At 37.5% G+C, this 14,928-nt stretch overlaps 1 protein-coding gene across 1 annotated transcript in view; it reads right to left on the reverse strand.

Moving 5' to 3' along the window:
* Window positions 1–241, reverse strand: part of LOC137635662 (uncharacterized) — a 1,988-nt gene extending 1,747 nt beyond the window's left edge. The window contains exon 1 of the mRNA XM_068368122.1: window positions 161–241. Within this exon, the coding sequence (XP_068224223.1) occupies window positions 161–241 (81 nt within the window). The remainder of the gene's footprint in view (window positions 1–160) is intronic.
* Window positions 242–14,928: the final 14,687 nt, after the last annotated feature.

The following is a 14,928-nucleotide window of genomic DNA, read 5'->3' on the forward strand; positions in this document are numbered from 1 at the left end:
CCTCCAATGACAAGTTTGTTTGTGCTTAATTTTCATTTGTAATTTCGCCAAGACCCTCGACACCCATCATATACTCTATCCCTTGGTTATTTTCCCTAACTTAAGCATTGAAGTCCCCAATCATAATTTTCTTATGTCTCCCAGGGATGTCATCTATTACCTTCTGCAGTTCTTCATAGTATTCATCTTTCCTTACTTTAGGGGGATCATTTGTTTGGGCATAGCAGAACATAATACTCATATTGCACTGCTTTGATTTGAACTTTATAAGTAACAATCTACTGTTTACAGCTCTCCACTCGGTTGATGCCTTTTGTGCTTCCTGGTGTCATCATCATTCCTACCCCTTCTCTTCCAACTCCATCTGATCTTCCTGAGTAGATATATATATTGCCTTGGTCTAAAGTTTTCTTACAGATCCCCTTACAACGTGATTCACGCAGGACTAAGATATCCAAAGTGTATTTCATGAATTCAGTCTCAACTTACTGTAAATTTCCAACATGAATCATGGTTTTAACATTCAAATTACCTATTTTAAATCTTCATTCAGTGTTTACAAACCTGGAGCTTATACGGCCAGCTACACCTGGCATTAGCGGTCTTTCTTTTATCTTCTCAATCTGTGACTGACTAAATCCATAGAGGATTCATTGGCTAGATACATCAGAGAATAGCCAGTTCCTTGTGATGCACTGTGCCTATCTAACTAATGCAAGTGAATCGTGCCAGTCCATACTAAATCTAGTAAAATCAACGGTCAGGCATCAGCAGTAAAAGCTGAAGAAAAATTTTGTTCATCGCATTAAACTCTGCTAGTGACTTCATCGAAATTTAGGGGGCCATTTCCTCCAAACCCAAAGTCCTCGTTACCCCACCAGTTGCTCGTCCGCTTACACGAGTATAGCCGTTGGAAAGCGTGGATTGCTAAGATATATATATATATATATATATATATATATATATATATATATATATATATATATATATATATATATATATATATATATATATATATATATATATATATATATATATATATATATATCAACACAACATCGTGTTCAAATAGAAATAAATTTCTACCTCATACTTGGGATCGAACGCTAGCCCCTTCTAATGAAAGGCCAGGTCGAAACCAACCATGCCACGAGAGCCCAAAAGGAAATCTGAACCTGACACTAATCTAGCTGTCCGAGGATTTACCTGGTGAGACATCAGTCTCTTTACCAGCGAGTTTTACCAGATTTCCCCGGGCCACCACGTGACACAATTGGTAGTAATTCATTCAAATTACCCCTAATGAGTCAATATGGATATATATCAACACAACATCGTGTGTGTGTGTGTGTAGAAATCACGAAAGCTGACACGTGGTAAATATGAAATGTATTATAGCCCCGAAAGGAAAAATGAAGAAGACTTGATTGGAGTTAGTACTTTCATCCACTCAAGACATTATCAAAATCAGCAATGAGAATACATATTGTTGTTGTTGTTGGGGTATTAAAGCCAACACTTGTTGTTGGCACGGGCCTTTCCCTTGGTTGGCCCGTAGGAGAATACATATACAAAGACATCGTATATATACAGGAGAAGGGGATCCAACAGCTGTCAGTTTCTTAATAATTCCGGAGAAGTCAGATTTGAGATAAAAGGATAATACTGGATTAACGGAAAACAGACCTGGGCTTAGATTCAAATTTCTACCTTGAGTACAGGAGATTAAAAATGATTCAACAATATTCCTTTGGAAATAGTCATTTACATGGATTACTTTTTCCGTCTTTGACCAACCAATTCTGTGACTTGACCCTAACCAGTGGGAGGCCAAGGCATTATTAAGAGAACCCCTGGAGATGGCCACCTGATGCTGTTTTAATCTGACTGGTATACTTTTTTATGTTTGGCCGACATAAAATAGGTTACACTCTGAACAAGGAATGTTATATATTACATTATTATCCTTTTCAGAACTATTCTTAATTAACATGTTTTTTAATGTACAATTATATTTAAACACTACAGCAATGTCTAGTTTTTTCAAAAGGGGTATAACATCTAAAAAACAAATATGAAATGACAAAGAAAGCATATTACTAACTGTTTCCTTCCTCTCTAATTGGACACTATAAAAGTGATAAGATAAGACTTTCAAAACTCCCTGGTGAAAGCCCATTCTACTAGACTCAGACGAAAATTTCTGCATCGTTGTTTAGAGGAACATGTGATCCCCAAAACGTTACTCCCAGCTTGACTAAGAAAAGATATCGACCACCCATTTAGTGATATTAGTGTTCTATCCCTGAAGAAACACCTGGAAACTACAAGAAGGTCAGAACAACAATTATTCAAGCAGTTACGCAAGACTAAATTTTATTTTATGCGAGATGTTCCTCTTGACTGGAGAACACCCTTATTGAACGTGATCTACTCCTGACTTAGAGAGAAATTTCAAGTTTTAAGTGTTCATTTGGAAAATAAATTGAATAGACTAATACCGGCAAGTGACTGGAACAAGCATTTTCAAGATAATTGTGTTATAAATTTGTCTGATAAACCTGTATCAAGTGAAGTAATAAAAGGCTTTGGGGTATGGTTTATCATTCGCAGTAAATAAAAAACCTATTAGTGTAAATATAGCCTCTGCCTTGGTAAAATTGGAAAAAACTAAGAAAATTCCCCAGTGTAACATCGACATTGCTAAAGGGCTTATTTATTCGGTGATGGGATATGCAAACACCTGCAATTTCCCTAAACGGATTTCAACAGCCTTAAAGTCGTTGAAATATGACTGTGAATTATATATTACAAAAGCAGACAAAGCTAATGTATTAGTTATTATGAACAAAACAACTTATTTTGAAAAGATGTATGTACTTTTATCTGATATCTCCACTTACATAAAACTAAGAGTTAATCCCTTAGACGATGTCATCAAAGATTTTAATAAAAACTTAGAATCTATCTTGAAGCAAGAAAAATCCTTAATTAATGCTTTTATCTCTACGGGTCCATATTTGTCTTATTTATATGGTTTAATTAAAACCCATAAAACTGGATATCCAATCCGACCTATTATCAGTGCTACAGGTTCTATTAACTATAAATTATCCAAATATTTAGTCAAATTACTTTCCCCGATCTTAGGATTTATTTCAACCTCTCATATAAAAATTCTGTTGATCTTTGCGAAAAATTACAAAAAGTTAACCTTACTTCTAGACGTAGATTAGTAAGTTTTGATGTAACTTGATTGTTTACCAAAGTGCCGGTTGATGACTTATTGGATTTCCTGTCGGGTATTTATCAACCCATACTATTATTTAACTCATTTTTTTGTGCATTAAAAAGTGTAAATTTAGTTTTAATGGAGATTTCTATGGACAAGTTTTTGGTATGGCCATGGGTAATCCTTTGTCCCCACTTTTATCCAACATATATATGGAATTTTTTTAATCTAGATTAATCCCTTCAGTGTGGTCTTCCCAAATTGTGTGGTATCGATATGTTGATGATGTTCTAGGTATTTTAGAAGAAAATTTAAATCTTGAGGGTTTTGTTTCAATAATTAATTTATTAGTACCATCAATAAAACTCACTATGGAAAATGAAAAAAAAATCGTATCCCATTTTTAGACGTTTTAATAGTTAGAGAAACAGATAGATTTAGAATATCCATATATAGAAAGCCTACAAATAATTTTTCAAATATACATTTTTACTCCGGTCACTCTAAAAATATAAAGCATTCAGTTCTTTTCTTCCATGTACATTAGGGCATTGAGAATTTGTATCCCTGATTACATTGAGGACGAGTTCACTAAAATAAAAACAAATTACAATAGATCTTTGTTATCCCAAATATTTCTTAGAAAAAATGTATGAATAAGGCAAAGAAAACATTTTATAGTGTCCAATTAGAAAGGAAGGAAACAATTAATAATAGGCTTTCTTTGCCATTTCATGTTTGTTTTTTAGATGTTATACCCCTTTTGAAAAAATTAGACATTGCTGTAGTGTTTAAATACAATTGTACAATAAAAAACATGTATATTAAGATTAGTTCTGGAAATGATAATAATGTAAAATATAACATTCCCTGTTCAGAGTGTAACCTATTTTATGTCGGCCAAACATTAAAAAGTATCCCTGTCACATTAAAACAGCATCAGGTAGCTGTCTCCAGGGGTTCTCTTAATAATGCCTTCGCCTCCCACTGGTTAGGGTCAATTCACAGAATTGGTTGGTCAAAGGCGGAAAAAGTAATCCATGTAAATTTTTAATCTCCTATACTCAAGGTAGAAATTTGAATCTAAGCCCAGGTCTGTTTTCCGTTAATCCAGTATTATCCTTTTTTTCTAAAATCTGACTTCTCCGGAATTATTAAGAAACTGACAGCTGTTGGATCCCCTTCTCCTGTATAGATACGATGTCTTTGTATACGTATTCTCATTGCTGAGTTTGATAATGTCCTGAGTGGATGAAAGTACTTACTCCAATCAAGTCTTTTAATTTTTCCTTTTTTGGCTATAATACATTCTATATTCATCACGTGTCAGCTTCCATGATTTCTAAACAAACATACAAACACACACAGACACAGACAAACACACACACACATGTATGTATATATATATATATATATATATATATATATATATATATATATATATATATATATATATATATATATATATATATATATATATATATATATATATATATATATATATATATATATATATATATATATATATATACATATATATATATATATATATATATATATATATATATATATATATATATATATATATATATATATATATATATATATATATATATATATGTATATATATATATATATATATATATATATATATATATATATATATATATATATATATATACATATACATATATATACATATATATATATATATATATATATATATATATATATATATATATATATATATATATATATATATATATATATATATATATATGTATATATATATATATATATATATATATATATATATATATATATATATATATATATATATATATATATATATATATATATATATATATATATATATATATATATATATATATATGTTTGTGTGTGTGTATGATAAATTTTGCACATTTTGATGTGTTTTTAATATTCAAATAAGCCATATATTTTTGATACATTAATGTTTGGATTCTTTTAACGACCTTTGGGTCAGAGCCCAAGCGAAATCACACAAAGACAAGAGCTTGTGAACGCCAGGTCGCAAGCTCTTGTCTTTGTGTGATTTTGCCTGTGGCTTTGATCCCGAGGTCGTTAAGAGAATCCAGACGTTAATGTATCAAAAATATATGGCTTATTTGAATATATATATATATATATATATATATATATATATATATATATATATATATATATATATATATATATATATATATATATATATATATATATATATACAATTATAAGAATCACTTCGCCTAATCTTGGAAATATCATAATTGTTAACAAATCGCACGGAGTTGTTAACACTGTGCATATTGCAAGTTTAGGGTAGGCTTTGTTAGAGAGAGAGAGAGAGAGAGAGAGAGAGAGAGAGAGAGAGAGAGAGAGAGAGAGAGAGAAAGAGAGAGAGAGAGAGAGAGAGAGAGAGAGAGAGAGAGAGAGAGAGAGAGAGAGAGAGAGAGAGAGAGAGAGAGAGAGAGCTGCTTCGCTGTAACCATTACATGTCCAATAATCCCTTTTAATCACACCTAATGAAGATGTGATCGTCAGTGGAATGACCACTTCCATGCAAGCATCATATTCTCCGATTCATTATGTTATTAAGTATATTTTCTCGGGAGATCCTCATATTCCTCAATGACGCTCATTAGTTCAATGACATTGGCATCTCTTGAATAAATTGTTCTAATCACAATCTTCAAGGTGACATCATTCCCCTTAGCTATGATATAGCTCGGTAGTCAGTCTAAATGGACGAGAAGGCTAAAGTATCCTTTGAAATATGAGATCATATTTTGCTTCTTGCCATCTTTTGCCTAAAAGTAGTTAATTGATTTGATGGATATGTTCTTCTTATGGTGATGGTTATACTTTTAGTTGATAGAATAATAATAATAATAATAATAATAATAATAATAATAATAATAATAATAATAATAATAATAATAATAATAATATAGTAATATTTAGTATATTGGATATATATTAGATCAATATTCATATATATATATATATATATATATATATATATAGATATATATATACAGTATATATATATATATGTATATATATATATATATATATATATATATATATATATATACATATATATATATATATATATATATTATCTGTGAGGAATTACTCAAAATATTTTTTCTGTCTGCTTGGTGTAGACTGAACAATGTTTGACAAACAAACTTTACCAAAAATCAGGAACTGAACAGCAACGAGTGATTTTCCGGTTGACTTCTTCGTGGTCTAAATATAAAGGGATTGGTATTGTGATATAGACCGCGATTGTAACTGGAAAGGAGATAAATAAGAGGAAGGGAATTAAAAGCATACAGAGAATGGAATGCCGGAGGATCGCTCGTGTAGTGACGGCGGGATGAATAATTTAGCCATGTAAAACCTATCAACGAAAATGGACATTATCTATGATATCCACATATTTAATAAACATTGCCTTTGCAATTTAAAGTATTATATCAAAGCTCTGCCTAATATTTTTTAATATACATGCTTACTACCTCTTTCAAAGATCACAGATAATTTCTGTCTGTCTGTCTGTCTCTCTCTCTCTCTCTCTCTCTCTCTCTCTCTCTCTCTCTCTCTCTCTCTCTCTCTCTCGGTATTACGACACTGATATGACCCAATTCAGTGTTATATTATTTTTCCACTGCTTTCTGTCACAACTTGTGAACCTTTTCCCTAAAGCATCGACTGATGCAATCATCCCCCAGCCTCAGGTGGAGATACCAATTGCCCAGAATCCGGTAGATTCTGAAGTCTCAGCCGCCCTTCAAGACATCCAATTGGACGAGAGGATGTCGGAGGTGTCGGATTCTACTGAGAAGGACCTTCTAGGAGAAGGTCAGGAGGAGGAGCTGTTCCAGGCTCCTCAAGTAGAAAAGGAAGAAATTGACGAAGTGTCGGTTACATCGGTTCCGGACCCAGAACCTATTCCGTCTTCATCGTCTGCTATCCCAGATGAACTGGGAAGGACTCTTTCTTCCATTGTTGAGATGATCCAACAAATTTAAAGGAAGAATGATGAGAAGGAAGCTGCAATGAAACTAGAGATACATAGTCTTGCAGCATCTCGTGGGCCCTAAAAGCGGCTTAGCGTGAAGGGTCTTCCTTTGTGCTGGGATACCAATCCTTGGAGGTATGCCGAACATATGACAATGACAACCGGGAAGATCGTGATCTCAGAAAAGTTGGAAGCAATTCCCCTGGAAGAAGTGGAATTTTGGCCCAACAAAGATTCTTATCCGGACTGCTATGTCCGTCTTAGGAAGGAGCCAACCTAAAAGGAGGAGACGGATCCGAAGGAGGTCATAGTTTTTTACCATAGTAAAGCTCAGACGTTACTAACGAGCTTGATGAAAGAGAGGGGCTTCCCTAACACAAAGGTGCCCGCCTTGAGTAAGAAGCATTCCTCCTTTGTGGCGTCTCCTACCAGAGCCTTTCCCTTCTTGGAAAAGGGATATAAGGCAGCCTTAAAGGCGGTGGAGGCAGGGAAACCATGCCCCTTCTTGGAGGAGTGCAAGCCGTTATCTCTGACCTTGCCCTTGGACCAAGAAGACTGGAAGGACGTACACCTTACCTTCTCAGTCGGGAAGCTGGAAGCTGATATTGCTGAACGCCAGTTCAGTGAGGCACTTCCAAAACTATCGGAGGTTCTCTTGCGTAGAGAGCAAAAGACAAAGGAAAGACTTGCGGCTTTGATGTCGTTGTAAACGACACTAGAAACGATGGCAAGTGACCCTAAGAACTAGGACATGTTCATGGTTGTGGCCAAAACCCATCTGGCACAGTTACGAAGGATCTCTATAGCTTTATTAAAGCTACGAGAACCTGTAGAGTGTTCGTGTTCGCCTCCGCTGCGGTGAGGCACCAACCGAGGAAACTGATCTCCTCTCGTATTTGGGGTGAAGACCTCTTTCCCAATGAAGTGGCTAAAGAGGTAGTAGACAAGGCCGCCAGAGATAATAGGAACCTTCTCAAAAAGTGGGCTTGGATCTCAAGAGAAAGTCTTCTCCGGATGAGGGTCCCCAACCCAAGAGGAAGACAAAAAGGCCTAGTCCCTCCTCTCGGCCGGCTAAACCCTACCGACAGCAACAACAACAACTTCCTGTGACCGCGGTGCCTCAGATTGTGGCACAACCTCCAACCACGTACCAGCTGGTACCTCAATAAGTGGCGACACAGTCGCCAGTTTTTAACCCAGCCTTCGAAAGGCAGACTTCTTCCTTTCGTTCGAGAGCTAGAGGAACAGCCAGAGGTTCTTCTACACGCTCTTCAAGAGGAAGGGTATACAAGGGAGGACGCGGTCAAGGAGGCAAGGCCTCAGGTCCACAACAGCAGAAGTAAGATACTTCCAGTAGGAGGGAGACTACAGCTATTCAGGGATCGCTGGAGCTTCGATCCCTCGGCCCACAGCCTAATAAAAAATGTACTAGGTTGGAGCTGGAGCAGTCCTCCACCTCATTTTCCTCAATTCTTCTAACACTCATCCCCCGTTCTGGAAGAATATGTCCGAGAACTTTTAGACAAAAGAGTAATCCGGAGAGTTAAGTCCATAAAACACTCAACATGTTCATAGTGAACTACAAGTTCAGAATGCTCACATTTCAACACATAAGGACCCTACTGCCCAGAAGGGCATATACTGTCTCTATAGACTTGTCTTACGCTTATTGGCACGTTCCAATTAATCGTCACTTCTCCTCCTCCCTAGGCTTCAGGTTACATAGAAAACTTTACGCCTTCAGAGACATGCCTTTCGGGCTAAACATATCCCCAAGGGTTTTCACGAAGCTCGCGAACGCAGCCGTCCATCAATTACGCCTAAAGGAGGTCCAAGTAGTAGCCTACTAGGATGACTGGCTGGTGTGGGCAGCATCCAGGACAGAATGCATGCAAACTTCTAAGGTAGTGATCCAGTTCCTGGAACATCTAGGATTCAAGATTAACATAAAAAAGTCTCGACTTTCTCCAGCTCAAAAATTTCAGTGGTTGGGAACCCACTGGAATTTGGAGTCACATCGGCTTTCCATTGTTAGTAAGAAGAGGAAATAAATAGCAGGATCTATCAAGAGACTAATGAAATCTAAACGGATATCAAGACGCGAACAGGAGAGAGTGCTGGGCTCTCTACAATTTGCTTCGATAACAGATCCAGTGCTAAGAGCACAGCTTAAGGATGCAACAGGAGTCTAGAGAAAATATGCATCAAACGCGCGAAGAGATCCAAGTGACGCTGGCCATATTCCGTTTGGCGGAAAGGAAGAAATGGCACCTGTCAGCAGTTCACATTTAAGGGTTCCGCAATGTGACAGCGGACGCTCTATCTACTTTTACACCTATAGAGTAAGAATGGTCCCTTGACGCAGGATCGTTCTCTTTCATCTCGAAATCAAGTCCCAGAGCTGCAGATAGACCTCTTTGCAACAAAAGACAACCTCCTTTTGAAGGTCCTCGATAAGCTGAGATCCTTCAAAGGGAAAGCAGCAATAGTGGCCCACAAGTGGCCATATGGCGTGTGATTCCCTCTGGCATTGGAACTAAGACTAAAATTCGTCCTGCCACCGGATTCATCCCTGTCTCAGCGAGTACAGAAGTCGACTGTCTTCGCTCCTTCACAGAAAACATGGAACCTACATCTCATGATTTTCTCTCCTTAACAATGAGAAAAGATTCGGTGTTTAAAAGTCAGTTTAGACTTTTGGAGGAAACCAGAAGACATTATGAGGCTTCAGGGAAGAGATAGCTATCCTTTGTCAAGGCAAAGAAACCGAAAGAAATCCCGATAGATTCCTATTTATCATTCTTCATTCACCTTCATGAGCAAGGTTTAGCAGCCAACACAATTCTGTTGTTCAAGCCTGCCTTGACAAGTCAGATACCTTATGCCTTACAGTTCGACCTTTCTTACGATGTTCTTAATGAACCAGCCCTCCAGCACTTCCAAAAACCCTTTGCATGCTCATTAGATATGATTCCTCATTGTGTATAAATAATGAACAATGAGGAATGTGCTTAGAAGGTTTTGAATTTAAGTCATATTTCTGTTTGTACTCGCTTTGCGGGCCAGAGTTAGGAAATAGTGGCTCTCGCTAGAGAGGAAGGCCACATCCAGTTCTTGGAGGGAGAACTGAATCTATTTCCAGAACCAACGTTTCTTTCCAAGAACAAGCTACCCACCAACAGGTGGGGTCCCTAGAGAATCTGCCCTTTGAAGGAAGATGCATCTCTATATCCAGTGGAGTGCCTAAAGATCTATCTTCATAGAACTTCAGATTTATGGGAGGACAGCTGTTCAGAAGAGAAACCCTGGGTTCACAGTTATCTATAACTAAGGGTGAAATTCACCCGTGTTATTCGGAGAACAGATCCAGACAGTATACCCGTTAGTCATGATCCGAGGAAAGTTGTCTCTTCCATAAAATTTCTTTCATTATATGGACTTCGAACATCCTTGTTTGCTCACCGGCTGGTAGTCATCCAAGGCATTCTTTATGCACTATGCGAAGCAAGTGGAGCAACTTATGAGATCTGTGGTAGCAGTAGGTAGAATTCCTTACCCTTCTGTTTGAAGTCTGCTAGGAACAGTGTAATTAATTTGAGACGATTAATTAAGAGGGTGCGCGTGTAATCACTGCATGTTACTACACGCTGAGCGATAGGCCATGAAAGTGTCCTTACGAACTGTTCCATTGACGTCGGTAATCTATAGCATAATACGGACACTTGTGCCAAGAGTTTTTTACTCTAGTGTATGTAAACAGTATACAGACTATATCATTATTATTAATAATTCTAATGAAGTGGCAAATCTGTTTCCTAGTAGATGAAACAATATTTTCTGTTGACTATTTTTCTTTATGCTTTTACACATATCATCCACATTTTATAAATTTTATAAATGTGATCTGATATCTTCGCTTATTAAATTTTAATAAACTAGTTCATAGTGAACCCTGCATCTTTTTCGCCCACACTCATTTCATTAGAAATGTACTGAGCATTAAAATTAAAATATGGATATTTTTATCATCTGGTATGGATGGTGTGAAAGCTGAGATGTTGAAGGAAGGGGGTGTGACTGTACTTGAATGGTTGGTGAGATTGTTTGATGTGTGTTTTGTGTTGTCAATGGTACCAGTAGATTGGGTCTGTGCATGTATTGTACCACTATATAAGGGTAAGGGAGATGTGCATGAGTGTTGTAATTGAAGAGGTATTAGTTTGTTGAGTGTAGTTGGAAAAGTGTATGGTAGAGTACTGATTAATAGGATTAAAGATAAAACAGAGAATTCAATCTTGGAAGTACAGGGTGGTTTTAGAAGAGGTAGGGGTTGTATGAATCAGATTTTTACAGAAAGGCAGATATGCGAGAAATATTTAGCAAAAGGTAAGGAGGTGTATGTTGCGTTTATGGATCTGGAGAAAGCATATGATAGAGTGGATAGGGAAGCAATGTGGAATATGATGAGGTTATATGGAGTTGGTGGAAGGTTGTTGCAAGCAGTGAAAAATTTCTACAAAGGTAGTAAAGCATGTGTTAGAATAGGAAATGAAGTGAGCGATTGGTTTCCGGTGAGAGTGGGGCTGAGACAGGGATATGTGATGTCACCGTGGTTGTTTAACTTGTATGTTGATGGAGTGGTGAGAGAGTTGAATGCTCGACTGCTTGGACGAGGATTAAAACTGGTAGGCGAGAATGATCATGAATGGGAGGTAAATCAGTTGTTGTTTGCAGATGATACTGTACTGGTAGCAGACACAGAAGAGAAGCTTGACCGACTAGTGACAGAATTTGGAAGGGTGTGTGAGAGAAGGAAGTTGAGAGTTAATGTGGGTAAGAGTAAGGTTATGAGATGTACGAGAAGGGAAGGTGGTGCAAGGTTGAATGTCATGTTGAATGGAGAGTTACTTGAGGAGGTGGATCAGTTTAAGTACTTGGGGTCTGTTATTGCAGCAAATGGTGGATTGGAAGCAGATGTACGTCAGAGAGTCAATGAAGGTTGCAAAGTGTTGGGGGCAGTTAAGGGAGTAGTAAAAAATAGAGGGTTGGGCATGAATGTAAAGAGAATTCTATATGAGAAAGTGATTGTACCGACTGTGATGTATGGATCGGAGTTGTGGGGAATGAAAGTGATGGAGAAACAGAAATTGAATGTGTTTGAGATGAAGTGTCTGAGGAGTATGGCTGGTGTATCTCGAGTAGATAGGGTTAGGAACGAAGTGGTGAGGGTGAGAACGGGAGTAAGAAATGAGTTAGCGGCTAGAGTGGATATGAATGTGTTGAGGTGGTTTGGCCATGTTGAGAGGATGGAAAATGGCTGTCTGCTAAATAAGGTGATGAATGCAAGAGTTGATGGGAGAAGTACAAGAGAAAGGCCAAGGTTTGGGTAGATGGATGGTGTGAGGAAAGCTCTGGATGATAGGAGGATAGATGTGAGAGAGGCAAGAGAGCGTGCTAGAAATAGGAATGAATGGCGAGCGATTGTGACGCAGTTCCGGTAGGCCCTGCTGCTTCCTTCGGTGCCTTAGATGACCGCGGAGGTAGCAGCAGTAAGGGACTCAGCAGTATGAAGCTTCATCTGTGGTGGAAATGTGGGAGGTTGGGCTTTGGCACCCTAGCAGTACCAGCTGAACTCGGCTGAGTCCTTGGTTAGGCTGGAGGAACGTAGAGAGTAGAGGTCCCCTTTTTTGTTTTGTTTCTTGTTGATGTCAGCTACCCCCCAAAATTAGGGGAAGTGCCTTTGGTATATGTATGTATGTATGTATGTATGTCTTTCGAGACTGTTCCCTGATTCAAGCGAAAGTCCACTCACTCTAGCCCTTCCTTGGAAGTGTTGACTTGGTACCCTAACAGGTTGGTGGCAAAGAGGCAAAATTTGTTTCTATGCGGATACAACCATTATCCAATAGTTTATAAGAGTAGTCGCATTGGGGAAGGTGTCACAAATTCATTCTGACATTGGTGACTCTTATACAAACTTTGCTTTATATTAATGGGCGAGACCACTACACAGGCTTGTCATTTTGTCATCCCTAAATTTTAAGTACTCCTCGAGACTTTTTCCAGAGTCTAGTACGACTCTTCCCTGTAGGGGGCAGGAAGCACTAACATAGTTCATGCTTATATGATAATGATGTATGACACTAACATCATAGGTCTCTAGGTCTAGACGGACCAGGAAAATACTTTCTTGAGAGTACGGCACTGATTGAGAATCCACAGATACAGTAATGCTCTGGTAAACTTCCATCAGGATGACATGGCCTGAGCCCAAAAAACAGATTTTGAGCGAGGCAAAAAATCTATTTTAGGGTGAGGTAGCCATGTCGTCCTTATGGACCCGCCCTTCCTTTTATAGTAAAAGGGCGTGTTGACCCCTCCCTATAGTACAGTAGCTACAAGGAATAAAGAGGGCGCTATCGCCTTCATCAGATACACACTGGAAACGGAATAGGAGGGATACCTTATGAGCGGCTCTCTTTTCATTCTCGTTTCAGATTCTTGTCACTATATCCCCCTCTAAGCGTTAATACTTTTCGGGGGGAAGATAGCTATGTGACGTGTCAAGAATACGTCCTCAGATATTACGCGATATCCCTTTGAGATTATTTAGGGATATTCGCTCAAGGAGTTAGAATTCTGGATATCTTAAGGTAAAATTTTCTGGGAATATCACTGTAGTCAAATATACCCTAGAAAGCTACCTAATAGGTACTTCCATCAGGACGACATGGCTACCTCACCCAAAAATAGATTTTTCACTTCGCGCAAAATACGTTATATAAATAAATATATATATATATATATATATATACACACACACACATATATATATATATATATATATATAAATATATATATATATATATATATATATAGTAGGTAGTAGGTTGGCCAGGGCACCAGCCACCCGTTGAGATACTACCGCTAGAGAGTTATGGGGTCTTTTGACTGGCCAGACAGCACTACATTGGATCCTCCTCTCTGGTTACGGTTCATTTTCCCTTTGCCTACATACACACTGAATAGTCTGGCATATTCTTTACATATTCTCCTCTATCCTCATACACCTGACAACACAGATTACCAAACAATTCTTCATCACCCAAGGGTTACTGCACTGTAATTGTTCAGTGCCACTTTCCTCTTGGTAAGGGTAGAAGAGACTCTTTAGCTATGGTAAGCAGCTCTTCTAGGAGAAGGACACTCCAAAATCAAACCACTGTTCTCTAGTCTTGGGTAGTGCCATAGCCTCTGTACCATGGCCTTTCACTGTCTTGGGTTAGAGTTCTCTTGCTTGAGGGTACACTCGAGCACACTCTCCTATCTTATTTCTCTTCCTCTTGTTTTGTTAAAGTTTTTATAGTTTATATAGGAGATATTTATTTTTGTTACTCTTCTTAGAATATTTTATTTTCCTTTTTTCCTTTCCGCACTGAGCTATTTTCCCTGTTGGAGCCCCTGGGCTTATAGCATACTGCTTTTCCAACTAGGGTTGTAGCTTAGTAAGTAATAATAATAATAATAATATATATATACACACACAAACACACACACACACACATATATATATATATATATATATATATATTGATGATCTATCTCTGAGGCATGCGATGTATATACTTGTTACTATGCTGGAGGA

The sequence above is a fragment of the Palaemon carinicauda genome, unplaced genomic scaffold (assembly GCF_036898095.1).
Source record: "Palaemon carinicauda isolate YSFRI2023 unplaced genomic scaffold, ASM3689809v2 scaffold157, whole genome shotgun sequence".
In the NCBI taxonomy this organism is placed as follows: Eukaryota; Metazoa; Arthropoda; class Malacostraca; order Decapoda; family Palaemonidae; genus Palaemon; species Palaemon carinicauda.